This window comes from Ranitomeya imitator, chromosome 1 (assembly GCF_032444005.1).
Source record: "Ranitomeya imitator isolate aRanImi1 chromosome 1, aRanImi1.pri, whole genome shotgun sequence".
NCBI lineage: Eukaryota > Metazoa > Chordata > Amphibia > Anura > Dendrobatidae > Ranitomeya > Ranitomeya imitator.
In genome coordinates, this window is record NC_091282.1 from 727,987,516 (window position 1) to 728,010,828 (window position 23,313).

General features: G+C 44.3%; 1 protein-coding gene across 2 annotated transcripts in view; it reads left to right on the forward strand.

Moving 5' to 3' along the window:
* The first annotated feature begins 813 nt into the window (after positions 1 to 813).
* Positions 814 to 23,313, forward strand: part of TMEM260 (transmembrane protein 260) — a 108,008-nt gene continuing 85,508 nt past the window's right edge. The window contains exons 1-2 of one of the 2 annotated variants that reach the window (XM_069732951.1): positions 814 to 925; positions 6,012 to 6,237. In XM_069732951.1, the coding sequence (XP_069589052.1) occupies positions 6,081 to 6,237 (157 nt within the window). In that variant the 5' untranslated portion in view covers positions 814 to 925; positions 6,012 to 6,080. The remainder of the gene's footprint in view (positions 926 to 6,011; positions 6,238 to 23,313) is intronic. The other variant, XM_069732960.1, reaches the window with a different exon arrangement.

Genomic DNA, 23,313 nt, shown 5'->3' on the forward strand with positions numbered 1-23,313 from the left:
ACCCCGAATCCATCTCACATCACCAGCAATATCTATTAATCTGCAAGAGGATTGTGAGTGACTAGATTAAAAAAATGGCTTCTTTCATCCAAGGGTTATGTCTGGTATTACCGCTATCGGCCTCAAGGTCCTAAAAGGAACTGATCTGCAGTACTTCACGTGGCCTGTGAATCGGCGTGGCGCTGTTTTTGGAAGAAGGATTTTTTTTAACACTGTAATAAGGCTACGTTCACATTTGCGTTGTGCGGCGCAGGGTCGGTGACGCAACGCACAACGCATGCAAAACGCATGCACAACGCAGCGTTTTGTGACGCATGCGTTCATTTTTTGCATGATTTTTGGCACAGAAAAAACTGCATCATGCAGCGTCCTCTGCGCCCTGACAGTTGCGCCACAATGACGCATGCGTCACAAAACGCAAGACAACGCATGTCCATGCGCCCCCCATGTTAAATATAGGGGCGCATGACGCATGCGTCGCCGCGGCTACGCCCGAGGCTGCGCCGCACAACGCTAATGTGAACGTAGCCTAAAGCTGCTAAGCAAACAAATGGACCTTGAAGTACTAAAAGTTGTTGTAAATAGTGGTCAGGAGAGGAAAGTTTGCGAAAAAGCAAAATAATGAAAAACAAAATAAGCGCAAATTTCTCGTCAGGGGCTCCAACATGTAGTTGGGTGTGTGTTTTACATATAGATATATATGCAAACAATGAATAGTAAAGCACAGAACTGGAATTAATAAGTCGACGGAAAAAGAGGGAAAAAAATGTACTCAATATGAAAATGCAGCAGCAGGTATAGCTGGCTAAATTTGGTCCTCTCGGGACACCGTAGAAGGCGGAAGTAGATGCTAGACATCATCTAGAGAGGGAGACGCTACTCCCAGACAACGGGTCACGTGACCAGCCCAGAACCTGCAGCCGCCGTAAGTGATCGCTGCCGCGCATTCTATGTGTTTATCTGTCTGTATCTACGGACACCAACTGGTCACTGCAGCCGAATACACAGGCACACGGTGCACAACGGCCCGCTCCCCCATCATGCCTGCACCTCTACAGCAGGAACTATGGTTCCCAGCATTCCCTGAGCCTCAGTGCATACCAAGGCTTGCTGGGAGTTGTAGTTTATCCCAGCAGGAGAGCCATTGAGTACAGGTTTGCTGCTGCATTGACTATATGGCAGCTCTACACCATCCCTGTAGGAACCACCTTCAGTTTAGATTTTTTTTCTTCCTTGATTTTATATATATATATATATATATATATATATATATATATATATATATATATACATATATATACATGTATATGTATGTATATATGTATATATATATATATACTAGATGGTGGCCCGATTGTAACGCATCGGGTATTCTACAATATGCATGTCCACGTAGTATATTGCCCAGCCACGTAGTATATTGCACAGCGACGTAGTATATTGCCCAGCAACGTAGTATATTGCCCAGTCACGTGGTATATTGCCCAGCCACGTGGTATATTGCCCAGTCACATAGTATATTGCCCAGCCACGTAGTATATTGCCCAGCCATGAAGTATATTGCCTAGTCACGTAGTATATTGCCCAGCCACGTAGTATATTGCCCAGCCACGTAGTATATTGCCCAGCCACGTAGTATATTGCCCAGCCACGTAGTATATTGCCCAGCCACGTAGTATATTGCCCAGTCACATAGTATATTGCCCAGCCACGTAGTATATTGCCCAGCCACGTAGTATATTGCCCAGCCACGAAGTATATTGCCTAGTCACGTAGTATATTGCCCAGCCACGTAGTATATTGCCCAGCCACGTAGTATATTGCCCAGCCACGTAGTATATTGCCCAGCCACGTAGTATATTGCCCAGCCACGTAGTATATTGCCCAGCCACGTAGTATATTGCCCAGCCACGAAGTATATTGCCTAGTCACGTAGTATATTGCCCAGCCACGTAGTATATTGCCCAGCCACGTAGTATATTGCCCAGCCACGTAGTATATTGCCCAGCCACGTAGTATATTGCCCAGTCACGTAGTATATTGCCCAGCCACGTAGTATATTGCCCAGCCACGTAGTATATTGCCCAGCCACGTAGTATATTGCCCAGCCACGAAGTATATTGCCCAGCCACGTAGTATATTGCCCAGTCACGTAGTATATTGCCCAGCCACGTAGTATATTGCCCAGCCACGAAGTATATTGCCACGTGACACGTGGTATATTGCCCAACCACGTAGTATATTGCCCAGTGACGTAGTATATTGCCCAGCCACGTAGTATATTGCCCAGCCACGTAGTATATTGCCCAGCAACGTAGTATATTGCCCAGCCACGTAGTATATTGCCCAGCAACGTAGTATATTGCCCAGTCATGTAGTATATTGCCCAGCCACGTAGTATATTGCCCAGTCATGTATATTGCCCAGCCACGTAGTATATTGCCCAGCCACGAAGTATATTGCCCAGCCACGTAGTATATTGCCCAGCCTATTTCCTGCTCCGAGCTGTGGTTTCTATCATACGACTTTCTAGCCTGTCATATACATGTTTTTTTGAGAGATGTAAAGTGGCCAAAAACCTGCGATCCTGACGTCCATTTTGATTCCAGCCACGTAGTATATTGCCCAGTCACGTAGTATATTGCCCAGCCACGTAGTATATTGCCCAGCCACGAAGTATATTGCCACGTGACACGTGGTATATTGCCCAACCACATAGTATATTGCCCAGTGACGTAGTATATTGCCCAGCCACGTAGTATATTGCCCAGCCACGTAGTATATTGCCCAGCAACGTAGTATATTGCCCAGCAACGTAGTATATTGCCCAGCCACGTAGTATATTGCCCAGCAACGTAGTATATTGCCCAGTCATGTAGTATATTGCCCAGCCACGTAGTATATTGCCCAGTCATGTAGTATATTGCCCAGCCACGTAGTATATTGCCCAGTCATGTAGTATATTGCCCAGCCACGTAGTATATTGCCCAGCCACGAAGTATATTGCCCAGCCACGTAGTATATTGCCCAGCCTATTTCCTGCTCCGAGCTGTGGTTTCTATCATACGACTTTCTAGCCTGTCATATACATGTTTTTTTGAGAGATGTAAAGTGGCCAAAAACCTGCGATCCTGACGTCCATTTTGATTCCAGCCACGTAGTATATTGCCCAGTCACGTAGTATATTGCCCAGCCACGAAGTATATTGCCACGTGACACGTGGTATATTGCCCAACCACATAGTATATTGCCCAGTGACGTAGTATATTGCCCAGCCACGTAGTATATTGCCCAGCCACGTAGTATATTGCCCAGCAACGTAGTATATTGCCCAGCCACGTAGTATATTGCCCAGCAACGTAGTATATTGCCCAGTCATGTAGTATATTGCCCAGCCACGTAGTATATTGCCCAGTCATGTAGTATATTGCCCAGCCACGTAGTATATTGCCCAGTCATGTAGTATATTGCCCAGCCACGTAGTATATTGCCCAGCCACGAAGTATATTGCCCAGCCACGTAGTATATTGCCCAGCCTATTTCCTGCTCCGAGCTGTGGTTTCTATCATACGACTTTCTAGCCTGTCATATACATGTTTTTTTGAGAGATGTAAAGTGGCCAAAAACCTGCGATCCTGACGTCCATTTTGATTGTTTTTCCAGGATAAATACCAATATGTAATTTAAATATGAAATTTTTTTTTTTAAAGATTTAAGATTTGGAAAAAGATATGGAACTTTTGTTTTATTTCATATTCTTAAACATATCTTTATTTTTTCTTGTAGCCGTTTTTACTTCCCATCCCAGAGAACTGGACCCTGCGATCTTTATCACGTTGCTATACTGCCAGGCAGCGTAAAATTACCTGTATCCTACGAAGACAAGTCACTACTGTACATAAGTGTAAAACATGGCTGACGCCGGGTCTTCCAGTAAACCCCTCACTGCTGCCATGACCTCCGCACTGCCTAATCTTGGTGCCGGGAGGGCGATCGGCATCAGAACAGACACCTTCACCAATTTCCAAGCATCTTAAATGCCGCTGTTATGTGTGACACATAAGAGACTAAACTCCAATCCCCGCTGGCAGACTCGGCAGCTAGCTGTACAACACAGCCGGCACCTTAGATGCAGCACACAAACTAGGCACAGTCACAATTTGTAGCCTGAGTGTTGTGGGCCCCGGCACACACCTGGGTGATGGTGCCAGTCCTGCATATATGCATAATACATTTCTGCATGTTTTGTTGTCTTTTCTTCCCAATGACCTCTGGTGTATAGGTGACTGGTATATCTACAATACATATTTAGTCATTGGTTGTTCCTAGTGATGAGCGAATGTACTGGGATAAGGTGTTATGTGAGCATGCTCAGGTGCTAGCCAAGTATCTTCGGCGTGCTCAAAACCTATGTTTGAGTTCCTGCGGCTGTTCAACAGAGTCAACACTAGAGTTGAGCGAATTTGTTCAGATTTGGTTGCCGAATCTGAATTTGCCATATTCGTGCCATATTGGTACCCTATTTGTGCCGCATTTATGTTTGATGATCAGTTCTGAACATATTCGGTAATTTCTGCTCCCATTGACTCTAATGACATTTGGCTGTGTTCGAATATTGCAAAAACAATTCGGACCCAAATCCGAACAAATTCGCTCAACTTTAGTCAACACATGCAGGGATTTTTTGTTTAGTTAGGAAATTCCTGCATGCGTTGTGGCTATCAAATAGCCGCGAGCCATGGAGACGATGGGACTCGGACATAGTATTCAAGCACGCCGAAGACACTCGGTTAGGACCTGAGCATGCTCAGATAACACCTTATCTAAGCACACTCGCTCATCACTGGTAGCTCCTGTATACACTGCCAAAAATGATAGCAGACGAGCTCCACTGGCCATTGTATTAGCAAGACATGACCTGGGCTGCGGCAACAGGCGACTTTGCATGACGCCAGTCGTGCGTCCAATGATCGCTCTTTGCTCATTGCTGGGGTAAACCATGCAACCAGTTCTGATCACTTTGTTACATTACCTAGCAAGTCACAATACGACCTCATTCACCCATGTGATGCCACAATGAAGCAACGGTATAAGGGGGTCTTTTTGGAACACGATCCACAGTCACCACATAGGCCTAGCAATATAGTACAGTAAATCTGTAGGTCTGCAGAGGCCCAACACCCACTTGCTGACCTATGAATGGATTTCTATTAAAAGTGATAAGAGGAGCACAAAACAGCTAAGAGTTGCACCAAAATTTGTAAAAAAAAAAAATTAACACCAAAAAAGGTGAGGTACAATCTTTGATAAACTCTCTCCTTGTTTTATTGTTGCTTTAAAGGGTTATTCCCCAATCTACAGGATACTTCCTGATCAGTGAGGGACCCCCTAGTCTCCCAACAATTCCAACGACCAGGATATGAGAAGCCGTTTCCACAAATTCTCTCCAGTGATGCATTCAATCTCCGGAAATAGTCAAGTATACGTAGCACTCGGTTTTTTGGGACAGTCCCGTAGACAATGATTGCCAAGCATTTATGGCCACCGATCAATTCTGACGGAGCTTTTCAGATCCTCTTTCTCTAGCTGGATCGATGGGGTCCTGTGGATAGAAGATAATTCTAAATGTTGGCGATAACCTTTTATTGCAAATGTCAGCCTTTGTATTTGGGAATACAAATAATTTTTGCAATTGGGTTTCATTAAAAATTTGGATCGTTCACTTATATCCTCTGTGTTTTACATCGTCTATTTGTGGCTGCAGAATGAGTTAACTGAGAATCTACCAGTAAGCTAGTTCTGATGGGTAGCTTGTAACTCTTTTGTCTGTCTTTTTCCGAGCCCCTCTCAGCTGATTGATGACCACATAAGTTGAATGCGGAGAGAAACAAAAGATCCGATAAAAGCCAAATGGTGCAATTTTTTTTTTTTTAAGGAGCCCAACCTCATTTAACTTTTGTTTGTTCATGTGTCCAGCAGAAACTAAATCTCATGCTTCTCCTTTCCTCTAGAGACATGAGGGTAACTGGGATGGCTGGTTTCTGGTGAATGGCAGAGGACGACGCATTTTACTTCTTGCCATGGGGAAGGCGAAGACTGTGAAAGCTGCAAACAAAACCCGCAGTGACCATGGAGAAAAAGACCAGCTCCATGGCATCTGGAGCCTTTCCGTATTCACTTGTGTTTTTGCTGTGTACATTAAAACTTTACATCCATCTTTACCAGGAGGCGATTCAGGTACAGTGAGCATGCCGGGAGGGCGCACATTCAGGGATATATTGGTGCAGGGGACAAACTCTCCTACTTGATTGAGACTTTACAGCAATAGTCCAGGACTAAGATATTGATAACTAAATGATGAGCGAATGTGCTGGGATAAGGTGTTATCTGAGCATGCTTGGGTGCTAACCCAGTGTCTTCCCCGTGCTCCAAAAAATATGTTTGAGTCCCCGCAGCTGAATGTCTTGATGCTGTTCGACAGCTGCAACACATGCAGGGATTGCAGCCGCGGGGACTCGACCATATTATTCGAGCACGGGGAAGACACTGGGTTAGCACTGAGCGTGGTCGGATAACACCTTATCCCAGCATGTTTGCTCATCACTATTGATCACCTATCTTTTAATCAATATTAGACCAGTGGTGGTCTGACGCCTGGCATGGCTACCATTACCTGACGTCAGGTCCCCTAGCTTCCAGGTGTACCCAGTGTGCAGAGCATCATACACTGTGTAGAGGACATTCCTGGGACCATTGATGTGAATGTGATCTGAACTGGGGAACCCAAGTATCAACAATAAATTACCAATTAATAATGTATCCCTTGATGCAGTGACAATGTTTACACATTTTTATGACAAAAAACATGTACAACGTGAATAACAAAATATAAATATTAGTTCCCTTTATTCCTTCATAACCATGTATCAGCTGAAAGGGCATTGTGAAATTGGTGCCCGGCACTTTAGATCCTTTCACATCTACACTGGACCTTCTATCACCGGTCTGTCCAAAAATGCCAGTCAAAAAAAGCACACACCATAAGGCCGGGGTCACACTATCAGTATTTAGTCATTATTTGGTCAGTATGTTACATCAGTATTTGTAGCCAAAAACAGGAGTGGAACAAATAGAGGAAAAGTATAATAGAAACATATGCACCACTTCTGTATTTATCACCCACTCCTGGTTTTGGCTACAAATACTGATGTAAAATACTGATCAATTACTGCTAGTGTGATGGCAGCCTAATAGTGAATTAGGGCTGTGTGCCACCACTTCGGTCCAGCACTTCCAGTATTTTCATATTTCTGTCTCTATAACAGAACAGAAATGTGGATAAAACATGTGAATATAAGTCTTACACTCTTTTGCCAAAACATGAAAGCACCCCGGTCTCGTGGCTTTATGTTATGTGAAGAATGAAAAAAAAAAACAACAATGTTTGTAGCTAAAACATTGGACCAAGTCGGGCCTCAGATCCATTATACCTCCATGAAACTATATAAATTATAATGTGTGTTTGTATGTACATAATAGATCCCAAAAATGACATAAGGAAAAGTGCATGTGTAACCCCTATGGAGTTACTGCAGACTTGTGCATCCTCACATTGCGGGCAGTGTGCAGGATTCTCTGGCATCGTTAGCAATTTCCATACTCCAGGCCACATTCTGACTAGACTGTGTCCAGCTTCGTTCAATACACTTGCATTGAGCGACGCTGGATACAGTCTAGTTGGCACATGACCACATATATGCAAATCACATACTTGCATTTACACCTCTCCTCTCCCACTGCTGACATCAGTGCAGTGCCCGCGTTGTGAGGTTCACACGTCTGCAGTCACATAGAGGGACTGCTCCAGGCTTTATTTACCCTCCATTTGCCATTGGGCCGGTCATTTAATAGCTCCAACTTATGGTCGATGACGCGGTCACCCTCTGCTGGCATCCTGCTAGCATAGTTATAATCTGGGACATGTCTAGAATGGAGTTTCTACTGTGAGAGACGATGTCACTGGACAGGGAGAAAACTCCTTAATTACAGTACAGGGCTCATACCAAGGAAGCAGCGGTGTGCCTATGTGCTTGTAACAAAGCGGGAAGATCTACTGCAGGATGGGCTGTATACATGGCCTGAGACGAGAGATATGCAGGATGGGCAGTAATAGTATATAGATTGGCAGAGAGGAAAGATATGCTGCAGGATGGGCTGTTTATAGGGGCTGAGAGAAAAGGTATACTGTAGGATAGGCTGAATACATGGGGCTGAAAGGAGAAATATACTGCAGGATAGACTGTATACAGGGTTCTGTGTGGAGAGATATACTACAGGATGGGCTGCATGCAGGAGGCTGAGAGGGGTGATATACGGTAGGATGGTCTATATACAGGAGGTTGATATACATACACACTTCTCAAAAAAATAAAGGGAACACTTAAACAACAAAATATAACTCCAAGTAAATCAAACTGACCACTTAGGAAGCAACAATGTTTGAAAATCAATTTCACATGCTGTTGTGCAAATGGAATAGACAACAGATGGAAATTATTGGCAATTATCAAGACACACTCAATAAAGGAGTGGTTCTGCAGGTGGGGACCACAGACCATATCTCAGTACCAATGCTTTCTGGCTGATGTTTTGGTCACTTCTGAATGTTGGCTGTGCTTTCACACTCGTGGTAGCATGAGACTGACTCTACAACCCACACAAGTGGCTCAGGTAGTGCAGCTCATCCAGGATGGCATATCAATGCGAGCTGTGGCAAGGTTTGCTGTTGTCTGTCAGCGTAGTGTCCAGAGGCTGGAGGTGCTACCAGGAGACAGGCCAGTACACCAGGAGACGTGAAGGGGGCCGTAGGAGGGCAACACCCCAGCAGCGGGAACGCTACCTCAGCCGTTGTGCAAGGAGGAGCAGGAGGAGCACTGCCAGAGCTCTGTAAAATGACCTCCAGCGGGCCATAATCTGGAGGTCAATCTGTCATAAAGACAGGGATCGTCAAATGGTGTGCTGCCTACCTGGCGCTCGAGTCCGACACATCGCTGATCGGGTTAACAGATTACTGGGAGGCTGGTGAGGACCCAGCGGTCATGGTGCACATTGGCACAAATGACAAAGTTAGAGGTAGGTGGAAGGTCCTTAAAAACGATTTCAGGGAATTAGGCTGCAAGCTGAAAGCAAGGACCTCCAACGTAGTATTTTCCGAAATACTGCCAGTACCACGTGCCACGCCAGAGAGGCAATGGGAGATTAGAGTGGTTAATAAGTGGCTCAGGAATTGGTGTAGGAAGGAGGGGTTTGGGTTCCTGCAGAACTGGGCCGACTTCTCAGTTGGCTACAGGCTCTACGCTCGGGACGGGCTGCACCTCAATGGGTTGGAGGAGTGTTTAAACTAGGGAATGGGGGGAGGGTATTCATTTTATAGGAGGGGAAGATGGAGATGCAGGTAGAGACCTGGGCACAAAAAAGGAAATTGGGGATGGCGGTGGCATGAGGGCTGGGGTTAGAACAATTAATAATTTAAGAAAGAATAGAGGTACAGAGAGATACATAAAGTGCATGTATACTAATGCTAGAAGCCTCGCCAACAAAATGGACGAATTAGAATTAATGGTGTTGGAGCATAATTATGATATGGTGGGGATAACTGAAACGTGGCTGGATGAGAGCCATGACTGGGCTGTTAACTTGCAAGGCTATAGTCTGTTCTGAAATGACCGAACGGATAAGCGAGGGGGAGGGGTGTGTGTATATGTAAAATCATCCTTAAAACCCATCCTGCATGATAATATAGGTGAATCTAATGAAAATGTAGAATCCCTGTGGGTGGAGATAAGGGGAGGGGGAAAAATAATAAATTACTGATAGGGGTTTGTTATAAGTCTCCAAAAATAATGGAAGCAATGGAGAATATCCTCATAAAGCAAATATATGGGGCTGTGGCTCAAGGAGAAGTCATTATTATGGGGGACTTCAACTACCCTGAAATAGATTGGGCAACAGAAATCTGCAGTTCCAGCAAAGGTAATCGGTTCTTGACAACTATGAGAGACAATTACCTTTCACAACTAGTTCGGGACCCAACAAGAAGGGGGGCACTGCTAGACCTAATATTAACCAACAGGCCAGACCGCATATCAAATATAAGGGTTGGGGGTCACTTGGGAAATAATGATCACAAAATAATAAGTTTTCATGTATCCTTTAATAAGATGTATAGTAGAGGCGTTACAAGGACACTAAACTTCAGGAGGGCAAATTTCCAACGGATGAGAGAGGATCTTGGTGCAATTAACTGGGAAGATATCCTGAGACATAAAAATACACAAAAAATGGGAGACGTTTATTAGCATCCTGGATAGGACCTGTGCACAGTATATACCGTATGGGAATAAACATACTAGAAATAGAAGGAAACCAATATGGCTAAATAGAGCTGTAAGGGGTGCAATAAGTGACAAAAAGAAAGCATTTAGAGAATTAAAGGAAGTAGGTAGTGAGGAGGCATTAAATAAATGCAGAAAATTAAATAAATTCTGTAAAAAGCAAATCAAGGCAGCAAAGATTGAGACAGAGAGACTCATTGCCAGAGAGAGTAAAAATAATCCCAAAATATTCTTTAACCATGTAAATAGTAAGAAACTAAAAAATGCTAGTGTTGGCCCCCTTAAAAATAGTCTGGGTGAAATGGTGGATGAGGATGAGGAAAAAGCCAATATGCTAAATGACTTTTTTTCATCACTATTTACACAAGAAAATCCCATGGCAGACAAAATGATCAGTGATAACAAAAATTCCCCATTAAATGTCACCTACTACCAGCAGGAAGTACGTCGGCGTCTAAAAATCACTAAAATTGACAAATCTCTGGGCCCGGATGGGATACACCCCCGAGTACTGCAGGAATTAAGTACAGTCATTGATAGACCATTATTTTTATAATAACAGGGTCTGTACCACAGGACTGGCGTATAGCGAATGTGGTGCCAATATTCAAAAAGGGGACAAAAACTGAACTCGGTAATAATAGGCCAGTAAGCTTAACCTCTACTGTGGGTAAAATCCTGGAGGGCATTCTAAGTGATGCTATACTGGAGTATCTGAAGAGGAATAACCTCATGACCCAGTATCAGCACGGGTTTACTAGGAACCGTTCATGTCAGACTAATCTGATCAGCTTCTATGAAGAGGTAAGTTCCGGACTGGACCAAGGGAACCCAGTGGATGTAGTGTGTATGGACTTATAAAAAGCTTTTGATACGGTGCCACACAAAAGGTTGATACATAAAATGAGAATAATGGGGATAGGGGAAAATATGTGTAAGTGGGTTAACCCCTTCCCGACCTTTGACGCATACGCTGCGTCATGAAAGTCGGTGCCATTCCGACCCATGACGCAGCATATGCGTCATGGAAAGATCGCGTCCCTGCAGGCCGGGTGAAAGGGTTAACTCCCATTTCACCCGATCTGCAGGGACAGGGGGAGTGGTAGTTTAGCCCAGGGGGGGTGGCTTCACCCCCTCGTGGCTACGATCGCTCTGATTGGCTGTTGAAAGTGAAACTGCCAATCAGAGCGATTTGTAATATTTCACCTAAAAAACTGGTGAAATATTACAATCCAGCCATGGCCGATGCTGCAATATCATCGGCCATGGCTGGAAACACTTATGTGCACCCACCCCACCCCTCCGATCGCCCCCCCAGCCCCCCGATCTGTGGTCCGCTCCCCTCCGTCCTGTGCTCCGCTCCCCCGTCCTCCTGTCCGCTTCCCCGTGCACCAATCACACCCCCTGTGCTGCAATCAAACCCCCCCGCACTCCGATCCCCCCCCCCGCACACAGCGACCCCCCCCGTGCTCCGATCCACCCCCCCCGCACAGCGATCCCTCACCCCGTGCTCCAATCCTTCCCCGTGCTCCAATCCTCCCTCCCGTGTTCCGATCCACCCCCCCCCCATGATCCGATGCACCCCCCCGTGCTCCGACGCCCCCCCCCGTGCCCTGATCTCCCCCCCCTTATACTTACCTGGCCGCCCGAGGTCCGTCCGTCTTCTTTCCTGGGCGCCGCCATCTTCCAAAATGGCGGGCGCATGTGCAGTGCGCCCGCCGAATCTGCCGGCCGGCAGATTCGTTCCAGAGTGAATTTTGATCACTGAGATATATCCTATCTCAGTGATCAAAATAAAAAAAATAGTAAATGACCCCCCCCTTTGTCACCCCCATAGATAGGGACAATAAAAAAAATAAAGAATTTTTTTTTTTTTCACTAAGGTTGGGGTAAGAACTAGGGTTAGGGTTAGGGGTAGGGTTAGGGTTAGGGGTAGGGTTAGGGTTAGGGGTAGGGCTAGGGTTAGGGGTAGGGTTAGGGCTAGGGTTAGGGTTTCGGTATGTGCACACGTATTCTGGTCCTATGCGGATTTGAAAAATCCACAGTGCTAAACCGCTGCCGATTTATCGTGGATTTACCGCGGTTTTTCTGCGCATTTCACTGCGGTTTTACAACTGCGATTTTCTATTGGAGCAGTTCTAAAACCGCTGCGGAATCCGCAGAAAGAAGTGACATGCTGCGGAATGTAAACCGCTGCGTTTCCGTGCAGTTTTTCCGCAGCATGTGTACAGCGATTTTTGGTTCCCATAGGTTCACATTGAACTGTAAACTCATGGGAAACTGCTGCGGATCCGCAGCGTTTTCCGCAGCGTGTGCACATACCTTTAGAATTAGGCTATGTGCACACGGTGCGGATTGGCCGCTGCGGATCCGCAGCAGTGTTCCATCGGGTTTACAGTACCATGTAAACATATGGAAAACCAAATCCGCTGTGCCCATGGTGCAGAAAATACCGCGCGGGAACGCTGCGTTGTATTTTCCGCAGCATGCCAATTCTTTGTGCGGATTCCGCAGCGTTTTACACCTGTTCCTCAATAGGAATCCACAGGTGAAATCCGCACAAAAAACACTGGAAATCCACGGTAAATCCACAGGTAAAACGCAGTGCCTTTTACCCGCGGATTTTTCAAAAATGATGCTGAAAAATCTCATACGAATCCGCAACGTTGGCACATAGCCTTAGAGTTGGGTTGGAATTAGGGTTGTGGTTAGGGTTAGGGGTGTGTTGGGGTTAGGGTTGTGGTTAGGGGTGTGTTGGGGTTAGGGTTGTGATTAGGGTTACGGCTACAGTTGGGATAAGGGTTAGGGGTGTGTTGGAGGTAGAATTGAGGGGTTTCCACTGTTTAGGCACTTCAGGGGGTCTCCAAACGCAACATGGCGCCACCATTGATTCCAGCCAATCTTGTATTCAAAAATTCAAATGGTGCTCCCTCACTTCCGAACCCCGACGTGTGCCCAAACAGTGGTTTACCCCCACATATGGGGTACCAGCATACTCAGGACAAACTGCGCAACAATTACTGGGGTCCAATTTCTCCTGTTACCCTTGAGAAAATAAAAAATTGCTTGCTAAAACATCATTTTTGAGGAAAGAAAAATGATTTTTTATTTTCACGGCTCTGCGTTGTAAACGTCTGTGAAGCACTTGGGGGTTCAAAGTGCTCACCACATATCTAGATAAGTTCCTTGGGGGGTCTAGTTTCCAAAATGGGGTCACTTGTGGGGGGTTTGTACTGTTTAGGCACACCAGGGGCTCTGCAAACGCAATGTGACGCCCGCAGACCATTCCATCAAAGTCTGCATTTCAAAAGTCACTACTTCCCTTCTGAGCCCCCACGTGTGCCCAAACAGTGGTTTACCCCCACACATGGGGTATCAGCGTACTCAGGAGAAACTGGACAACAACTTTTGTGGTCCAATTTCTCCTGTAACCCTTGGGAAAATAAAAAATTCTGGGCTAAAAAATTATTTTTGAGGAAAGAAAACGTATTTATTATTTTCACGGCTCTGCGTTATAAACTTCTGTAAAGCACTTGGGGGTTGAAAGTGCTCACCACACATCTAGATAAGTTCCTTTGGGGGTCTAGTTTCCAAAATGGGGTCACTTGTGGGGGGTTTCTACTGTTTAGGCACACCAGGGGCTCTGCAAACGCAATGTGACGCCCGCAGACCATTCCATCAAAGTCTGCATTTCAAAAGTCACTACTTCCCTTCTGAGCCCCCACGTGTGCCCAAACAGTGGTTTACCCCCACACATGGGGTATCAGCGTACTCAGGAGAAACTGGACAACAACTTTTGTGGTCCAATTTCTCCTGTAACCCTTGGGAAAATAAAAAATTGCGGGCTAAAATTCATTTTTGAGAAAATAATTTTTTTTTTTAATTTTCATGGCTCTGCGTTATAAACTTCTGTGAAGCACTTGAGGGTTCAAAGTGCTCACTACACATCTAGATTAGTTCCTTTGGGGGTCTAGTTTCCAAAATGGGGTAATTTGTGGGGGATCTCCAATGTTTAGGCACACAGGGGCTCTCCAAACGCGACATGGTGTCCGCTAATGATTGGAGATAATTTTCCATTTAAAAAGCCAAATGGCGTGCCTTCCCTTCTGAGCCCTGCCGTGCGCCCAAACAGTGGTTTACCCCCACATATGGGGTATCTGCATACTCAGGACAAACTGGACAACAACATTTGTGGTCCAATTTCTCCTATTACCATTGGCAAAATAGGAAATTCCAGGCTAAAAAATCATTTTTGAGAAAAGAAAAATTATTTTTTATTTTCATGGCTCTGCATTATAAACTTCTGTGAAGCACCTGGGGGTTTAAAGTGCTCAGTATGCATCTAGATAAGTTCCTTGGGGGGTCTAGTTTCCAAAATGGGGTCACTTGTGGGGGAGCTCCATTGCATAGGCACACAGGGGCTCTCCAAATGCGACATGGTGTCCGCTAACAATTGGAGCTAATTTTCCATTCAAAAAGTTAAAAGGCGCGCCTTCCCTTCCGAGCCCTGCCGTGTGCCCAAACAGTGGTTTACCCCCACATATGAGGTATCGGCGTACTCGGGAGAAATTGCTCAACAAATTTTAGGATCCATTTTATCCTATTGCCCATGTGAAAATGAAAAAATTGAGGCGAAAATAAATTTTTTGTGAAAAAAAAGTACTTTTTCATTTTTACGGATCAATTTGTGAAGCACCTGAGGGTTTAAAGTGCTCACTATGCATCTAGATAAGTTCCTTGGGGCGTCTAGTTTCCAAAATGGGGTCACTTGTGGGGGAGCTCCAATTTTTAGGCACACGGGGGCTCTCCAAATGTGACATGGTGTCCGCTAAAGAGTGCAGCCAATTTTTCATTCAAAAAGTCAAATGGCGCTCCTTCCCTTCCAAGCCCTGCCGTGCGCCCAAACAGTGGTTTACCCCCACATATGAGGTATCAGCGTACTCAGAACAAATTGGACAACAACGTACGTGGTTCAGTTTCTCCTTTTACCATTGGGAAAATAAAAAAATTGTTGCTGAAAAATCATTTTTGTGACTAAAAAGTTAAATGTTCATTTTTTCCTTCCATGTTGCTTCTGCTGCTGTGAAGCACCTGAAGGGTTAATAAACTTCTGGAATGTGGTTTTGAGTACCTTGAGGGGTGCCGTTTTTAGAATGGTGTCACTTTTGGGTATTTTCAGCCATATAGACCCCTCAAACTGACTTCAAATGTGAGGTGGTCCCTAAAAAAAATGGTTTTGTAAATTTCGTTGTAAAAATGAGAAATCGCTGGTCAAATTTTAACCCTTATAACTTCCTAGCAAAAAAAAATTTTGTTTCCAAAATTGTGCTGATGTAAAGTAGACGTGTGGGAAATGTTATTTATTAACTATTTTGTGTCACATAACTCTCTGGTTTAACAGAATAAAAATTCAAAATGTGAAAATTGCGAAATTTTCAAAATTTTCGCCAAATTTCCGTTTTTATCACAAATAAACACAGAATTTATTGACCTAAATTTACCACTAACATGAAGCCCAATATGTCACGAAAAAACAATCTCAGAACCGCTAGGATCCATTGAAGCGTTCCTGAGTTATTACCTCATGAAGGGACACTGGTCAGAATTGCAAAAAACGGCAAGGTCTTTAAGGTCAAAATAGGCTGGGTCATGAAGGGGTTAATACCTGGCTCAGGGATAGGAAACAAAGGGTGGTCATTAATGGAGCACACTCAGACTGGGTCGCGGTTAGCAGTGGGGTACCACAGGGGTCAGTATTGGGCCCTCTTCATTTTTAACATATTTATTAATGACCTTGTAGGGGGCATTCAGAGCAGAATTTCAATATTTGCAGATGACACTAAACTCTGCAGGGTAATCAATACAGAGGAGGACAATTTTATATTACAGGATGATTTATGTAAACTAGAAGCTTGGGCTGATAAATGGCAAATGAGCTTTTTTTTTTTTTTATCAGATAGATTTTTATTATCCGCAAAGAATAAACAATCAGAATATTTCTCATGGCAATGTTTCATTAAACATTTACAGATAACTTTTTCCCCCCCGACCCAGAGCCCCCCCACCCTGCCCAACCCGAGACCTCAGCCAGAGCCACCCCACTTCCCATCATCATACAACCATTTGAATAAACATCCGTTATATTTCCATTGAATACTAGGTTCCCTATATTCTCATTTATCATCCTAATTCAAGTCCATCCACGGTTGCCACAGCTTGTGGAAGATGTCCAGCTTATTCCTTTTGGTGTAGATACTTTTCTCCAAAGTAAGTATATGCTCCGCTTGCTTAAGAAAGTCTCTTCTTGTTGGAGGTTCCTCTCTAATCCAAAATTTGGCGATCAATTTCCTAGCAATGAATAACAATCGTGCAATAGCTATTTTAAAGATGTTGTCCGTAACAATTTCCTCCACATATCCCAATATGCAAGTCAGTGGAACCCTAGGGACAGAACATCCATACACCAGTTCAATACGATTTAAAACAACTATCCAGAAGGAGGACAGTCTAGGGCACTGCCACATCATATGCAATATCCCCGCCTGGGATTGTGAGCACCGAGGGCAGTCCGAGTTCTGCCTAAGCCCAGCCTTGAACAACCTGTCAGGGGTTCTATAGGCCCTATGGATTACGAATAACTGTGATAGCCTGCCTGGTTCACTCATTGATATCTTGGGCACATATTCTAGGACCGACTCCCATCTATCATTGTCAATTATTCCCAATTCAGCTTCCCATTTCCCTTTGGCTCGGATGGGATATTTTTCCAGGAAAGAAAAAAGTAGAAACCCATATATTTCTGAAATCGCCCCCTTCGTGCAGCTATTCTTAAGGATATAGTCGATCATGAGATCAATCTGTACCACTATGGCTCCCCTTTTATTCTGTGCCTGATAAGCATGAGAGATACGATTATACTGGAACAATTCAGACCGTGGCAACTGAAATTCTTCCTGCAACTCCTCAAATGTTTTAAGTCTGCCCTGACTTATCAGCTGCCCCAGCCATTTAATACCTGCTGCAGACCAAAAGTGAAAACCCTCCCTCTGCCTAAATTCCGGTAGATAAATGTTGTCCCAAATAGGCGAGAATCTGGTGAACCCACTCACTTCCCTAATGAGTTTGACTTTTTCCCATACTCTGTGAATTAATTTGATAGTGCACCCATGTGAACCCATTTTTTTGAATTGTCCTCCCTCCAAACTGTCACTCAAAACGTCTGCCTGTAGTAAGAACCTCAAGCTATTAGGTATTTGCACACTCCCTGCCTCCTCCCCCCATCCTTTGAGATGTTGACACTGTGCTGCTAAGAAGTATAGCCATGGATTAGGAAGTGCAAGACCCCCCTCTGTTTTGGCCCTCTGAAGTATCTCCTGTTTAAACCTAGGACTCTTTCCTCCCCATATTAATTCCCCAAACAAAGACCTAATCTTACGGAATCTGCATTGTGTAATCCAAATGGGAGAGTTATGTAGCACGTACAACAACTGTGGCATTACAATCATCTTTAAGAGGTTCACCCTACCAACCACCGATAAATGTAATTTGTTCCATGCCGCAATCTTGGTACGAATTTTCTGCATTAATGGACTTAAATTCAGTTCCTCAAAGGTAGTTAGAGGAAGAGCAATCTGAATACCCAAATATTTGAATTTTTGAACAATCTTTAATTTTGTGGTTATCGCCCTCTCTCCACTGCCCATACTGTCCCCCTCAATCAACAACATACAAGACTTATCCCAGTTTATTGTGAGACCCGAAAACCGACCAAACTCCTCAATCAAAGCAACCGCATTGCACAGGGACCTTTCAGAATCCTCCAGGAACAACAAAATATCGTCAGCATATAATGCAATTTTGTCTTCCCTCCTACCATAGATGTAACCTCTAACCTCCTGAGCACCTCTTATTTTAGCCGCTAACGGCTCCACGGCCAGAGCGAAGAGCAACGGGGACAGCGGACACCCCTGTCTGGTACCCCTAAACAGCGGGAAACTCTCTGACAAATTATTATTAACTCTAATTTTTGCCATTGGGAACGAGTACAGCAACTTAACCCAGGAGATGAATTTTGGACCAAACCCCAGGCGATCCAGTACCGACCACAAGTAACTCCACTCCACACAATCAAAGGCCTTGTGGGCATCTAAAGACACCACAGCTCTTTTTCCGGCATTGTCTGCAGGAATTTGCATATTTAAAAATAGCCTTCTCAAGTTAATTGCCGTGGATTTATTGGGCATAAAGCCAGACTGGTCTGGGTGAATCAATTTATCGATCACTTGGGTCAGCCTGTTCGCCAGGGCCTTCGCCAAAATCTTTATGTCAGCCGTTAGAAGTGAAATTGGTCTATACGACTCCGGCTGTTGAGGATCTTTATCAGCTTTAGGAATAACCACCACGATGGCCTCTCTCATTGATGGGGGCAGCACTCCCCTCTCCAACGACTCAGAGAACACTCGCTCCAATTTGGGCATTAACTCTGCATTAAGAATTTTATAAACCTCTACTGGGATACCGTCCGTCCCCGGAGCCTTGCCCCCCGCCATATTCGCCAAAGCCGCCTTCAATTCTTCCTCCCCAAGCGGTCTATCCATCCACTCCCTTTCCTCTCTACCTAGTCTGGGTAAGTCAACCTCTTTCAGATATCTATTCATTTCCTCAGGACTTTTATCCACCCTAGAGGAATATAATTTACTATAAAATCTCCGAAAAACGTCTAAAATTTCCCCCCCCTGAGTAACCGTTTTACCTTCCTCTGTTCTTATGGAGTATACATGTGAAGAATCCCGCTGCGCAGAAACCACCACCGAGAGCAAATGTCCTACCTTCTCTCCCTCAGAATAAAATGTTTCCTTTTGAAAGGCTCTCAACCTATCTGCCCTACGCATATGGAGTTCATCGACCGCTACCTGAGCCGCCCTCATACGAAGTTGTGCTTCTCTTGAATTCTGAGAGGCCAGTGTCTCTTCCGCCACCCTCAGTTGGCAAATGAGCTTTAATGGGGATAAATATAAGGTCATGCACTTGGGTAGAAGTAATAAGATGTATAACTATGTGCTTAATTCTAAAACTCTGGGCAAAACCGTCAATGAAAAAGACCTGGGAGTATGGGTGGATGACAAACTCCTATTCAGTGGCCAGTGTCAGGCAGCTGCTAAAAAAGGCAAATAAAATAATGGGATGCATTAACCCCTTAAGCCCCGAGGGTGGTTTGCACGTTAATGACCGGGCCAATTTTTACAATTCTGACCACTGTCCCTTTATGAGGTTATAACTCTGGAACGCTTCAACGGATCTTGGCGATTCTGACATTGTTTTCTCGTGACATATTGTACTTCATTTTAGTAGTAACATTTATTCGATATAACTTGCGTTTATTTGTGAAAAAAACGGAAATTTGGCGAAAATTTTGAAAATTTCGCAATTTTCCAACTTTAAATTTTTATGCCCTTAAATCACAGAGATATGTCACGCAAAATACTTAATAAGTAACATTTCCCACATGTCTCCTTTACATCAGCACAATTTTGGAACCAAAATTTTTTTTTGTTAGGGAGTTATAAGGGTTCAAAGTTGACCAGCAATTTCTCATTTTTACAACACCATTTTTTTTTAGGGACCACATCTCATTTGATGTCATTTTGAGGGGTCTATATGATAGAAAATACCCAAGTGTGACACCATTCTAAAAACTGCACCCCTCAAGGTGCTCAAAACCACATTCAAGAAGTTTATTAACCCTTCAGGGGTTTCACAGGAATTTTTGGAATGTTTAAATAAAAATGAATATTTAACTTTTTTTCACACAAAATTTATTTCAGCTCCAATTTGTTTTATTTTACCAAGGGTAACAGGATAAAATGGATGCCAAACATTGTTGTACAATCTGTACTGAGTACGCTGATACCCCATATGTGGGGGTAAACCACTGTTTGGGCGCATGGCAGAGCTCGGAAGGGAAGGAGCGCCATTTGACTTTTAAATGCAAAATTGACAGGAATTGAGATGGGACACCATGTTGCGTTTGGAGAGCCACTGATGTGCCTAAACATTGAAACCCCCCACAAGTGACACCATTTTGGAAAGTAGACACCCTAAGGAACTTATCTAGATGTGTGGTGACCACTTTGACCCACCAATTGCTTCACAGAAGTTTATAATGCAGAGCCGTAAAAATAAAAAATCATATTTTTTCACAAAAATGATCTTTTCGCCCCCAATTTTTTATTTTCCCAAGAGTAAGAGAAGAAATTGAACCTCAAAAATTGTTGGCCAATTTGTCCTGAGTACGCTGATACCCCGTATATGGGTGTAAACCATTGTTTGGGCGTATGGCAGAGCTCGGAAGGGAAGGAGCGCCATTTTACTTTTCAATGCAAAATTGACTGGAATTGAGATGGGATGCCATGTTGCGTTTGGAGAGCCCCTGATGTGCCTAAACATTGAAATCCCCACAAGTGACACCATTTTGGAAAGTAGACCCCTTAAGGAACTTATCTAGAGGTGTGGTGAGCACTTTGACCCAACAAGTGCTTCACAGAAGTTTATAATGCAGAGCCGTAAAAATAAAAAATCATATTTTTTCACAAAAATAATCTTTTCGCCACCAATTTTTTATTTTCCCAAGGGTAAGAGAAGAAATTAGACCACAAAAGTTGTTGTGCAATTTGTCCTGAGTGCGACGATACCCCATATGTGGGGGTAAACCACTGTTTGGGCGCATGGCAGAGCTCGGAAGGAAAGGAGCGCCATTTGACTTTTCAATGCAAAATTGACTGGAATTGAGATGGGACGCCATGTTGCGTTTGGAGAGCCCCTGATGTGCCTAAACATTGGAACCCCTCACAAGTGACACCATTTTGAAAAGTAGACCCCTTAAGGAACTTATCTAGATGTGTGGTGAGCACTTTGACCCAACAAGTGCTTCACAGAAGTTTATAATGCAGAGCCGTAAAAATAAAAAATCTTATTTTTTCACAAAAATGATCTTTTCGCCCCCAATTTTTTATTTTCCCAAGGGTAAGAGAAGAAATTAGACCACAAAAGTTGTTGTGCAATTTGTCCTGAGTGCGACGATACCCCATATGTGGGGGTAAACCACTTTTTGGGTGCATAGCAGAGCTCGGAAGGGAAGGAGCGCCATTTGACTTTTCAATGCAAAATTGACTGGAATTAAGATGGGACGCCATGTTGGTTTGGAGAGCCCCTGATGTGCCTAAACATTAAAAACCCCCACAAGTGACACCATTTTGGAAACTAGACCCTCTAAGGAACTTATCTAGATGTGTTTTGAGAGCTTTGAACCCCCAAGTGTTTCACTACAGTTTATAACGCAGAGCCGTTAAAATAAATTTATTTTTTTTTCGCAAAAATTTTTTAGCCCCCAGTTTTGTATTTTCACAAGGGTAACATAATAAATTGGACCCCAAAAGTTGTTGTCCAATTTGTCCTGAGTACGCTGATACCCCATATGTGGGGGGAACCACTGTTTGGGCGCATGGCAGAGCTCGGAAGGGAAGGAGCGCCATTTGGAATGCAGACTTAGATGGATTGGTCTGCAGGAGTCACGTTGCATTTGCAGAGCCCCTGATGTACCCAAACAGTACAAACCCCCCACAAGTGACCCCATATTAGAAACTAGACCTCCCATGGAACTTATCTAGATGTGTTGTGAGAACTTTGAACCCCTAAGTGTTTCACTACAGTTTATAACGCAGACCCGTGAAAATAAAAATTCTTTTTTTTTTTCACAAAAATGATTTTTTAGCCCCCAGCTTTGTATTTTTACAAGGGTAACAGAATAAATTGGACCCCAAAAGTTGTTGTTCAATTTGTCCTGAGTACGCTGATACCCCATATGTGGGGGGGAACCACTGTTTGGGCTCATGGCAGAGCTCGGAAGGGAAGGAGCGCCATTTGGAATGCAGACTTAGATGGATTGGTCTGCAGGCGTCACGTTGCATTTGCAGAGCCCCTGATGTACCCAAACAGTAGAAACCACCCACAAGTGACCCCATATTGGAAACTAGACCTCCCATGGAACTTATCTAGATGTGTTGTGAAAACTTTGAACCCCCAAGTGTTTCACTACAGTTTACAACGCAGAGCCGTGAAAATAAAAATCCTTTTTTTTCCCACAAAAATGATTTTTAGCCCCCCAAATTTTTATTTTCCCAAGGATAACAAGAGAACTTGGACCCAAAAAGTTGTTGTCCAATTTGTCTCGAGTACGCTGATACCCCATATGTTGGGGTAAACCCCTGTTTGGGCGCACGGGAGAGCTCGGAAGTGAAGGAGCACTGTTTTACTTTTTCAATGCAGAATTGGCTGGAATTGAGATCGGACGCCATGTCGCGTTTGGAGAGCCCCTGATGTGTCTAAACAGTGGAAACCCCCCAATTATAAATGAAACCCTAATCCAAACGCACCACTAACCCTAATCCCAACTGTAACCCTAACCACACACCTAACCCAGACACACCCCTAATTCTAATCCCAACCCTAATCCCAACCGTAAATGTAATCCAAACCCTAACCCTAGCCCCAACCCTAGCCCTAACCCTAACCCTAACCGGAAAATGGAAATAAATACATTTTTTTTTTATTTTATTATTTTTCCCTAAGGCTAGGTTCACATTGCGTTAGGGAAATCCGTTTAGCACTAGCGGATTGCGCTAACACAATGTCTTTTTAGGTGTCGTGTTTAGTGGTCGCGTTAACGTCCCCGCTCTGGAAGATCGGGGATCGGACCTCGGGCGCGCCGCGGACGCTGCAAGCAGCGTCTGAGGCGCGCCACAAAAGAATGGCACCTTGCTAGCGCGAGCCGAAAATGGCACGCTCTAGCGATGCGCTACACCTGAAAATCACATTGCTGTCAATGGTTGTGCTAACGGACCCGTTGCACGGCGTTAATTGT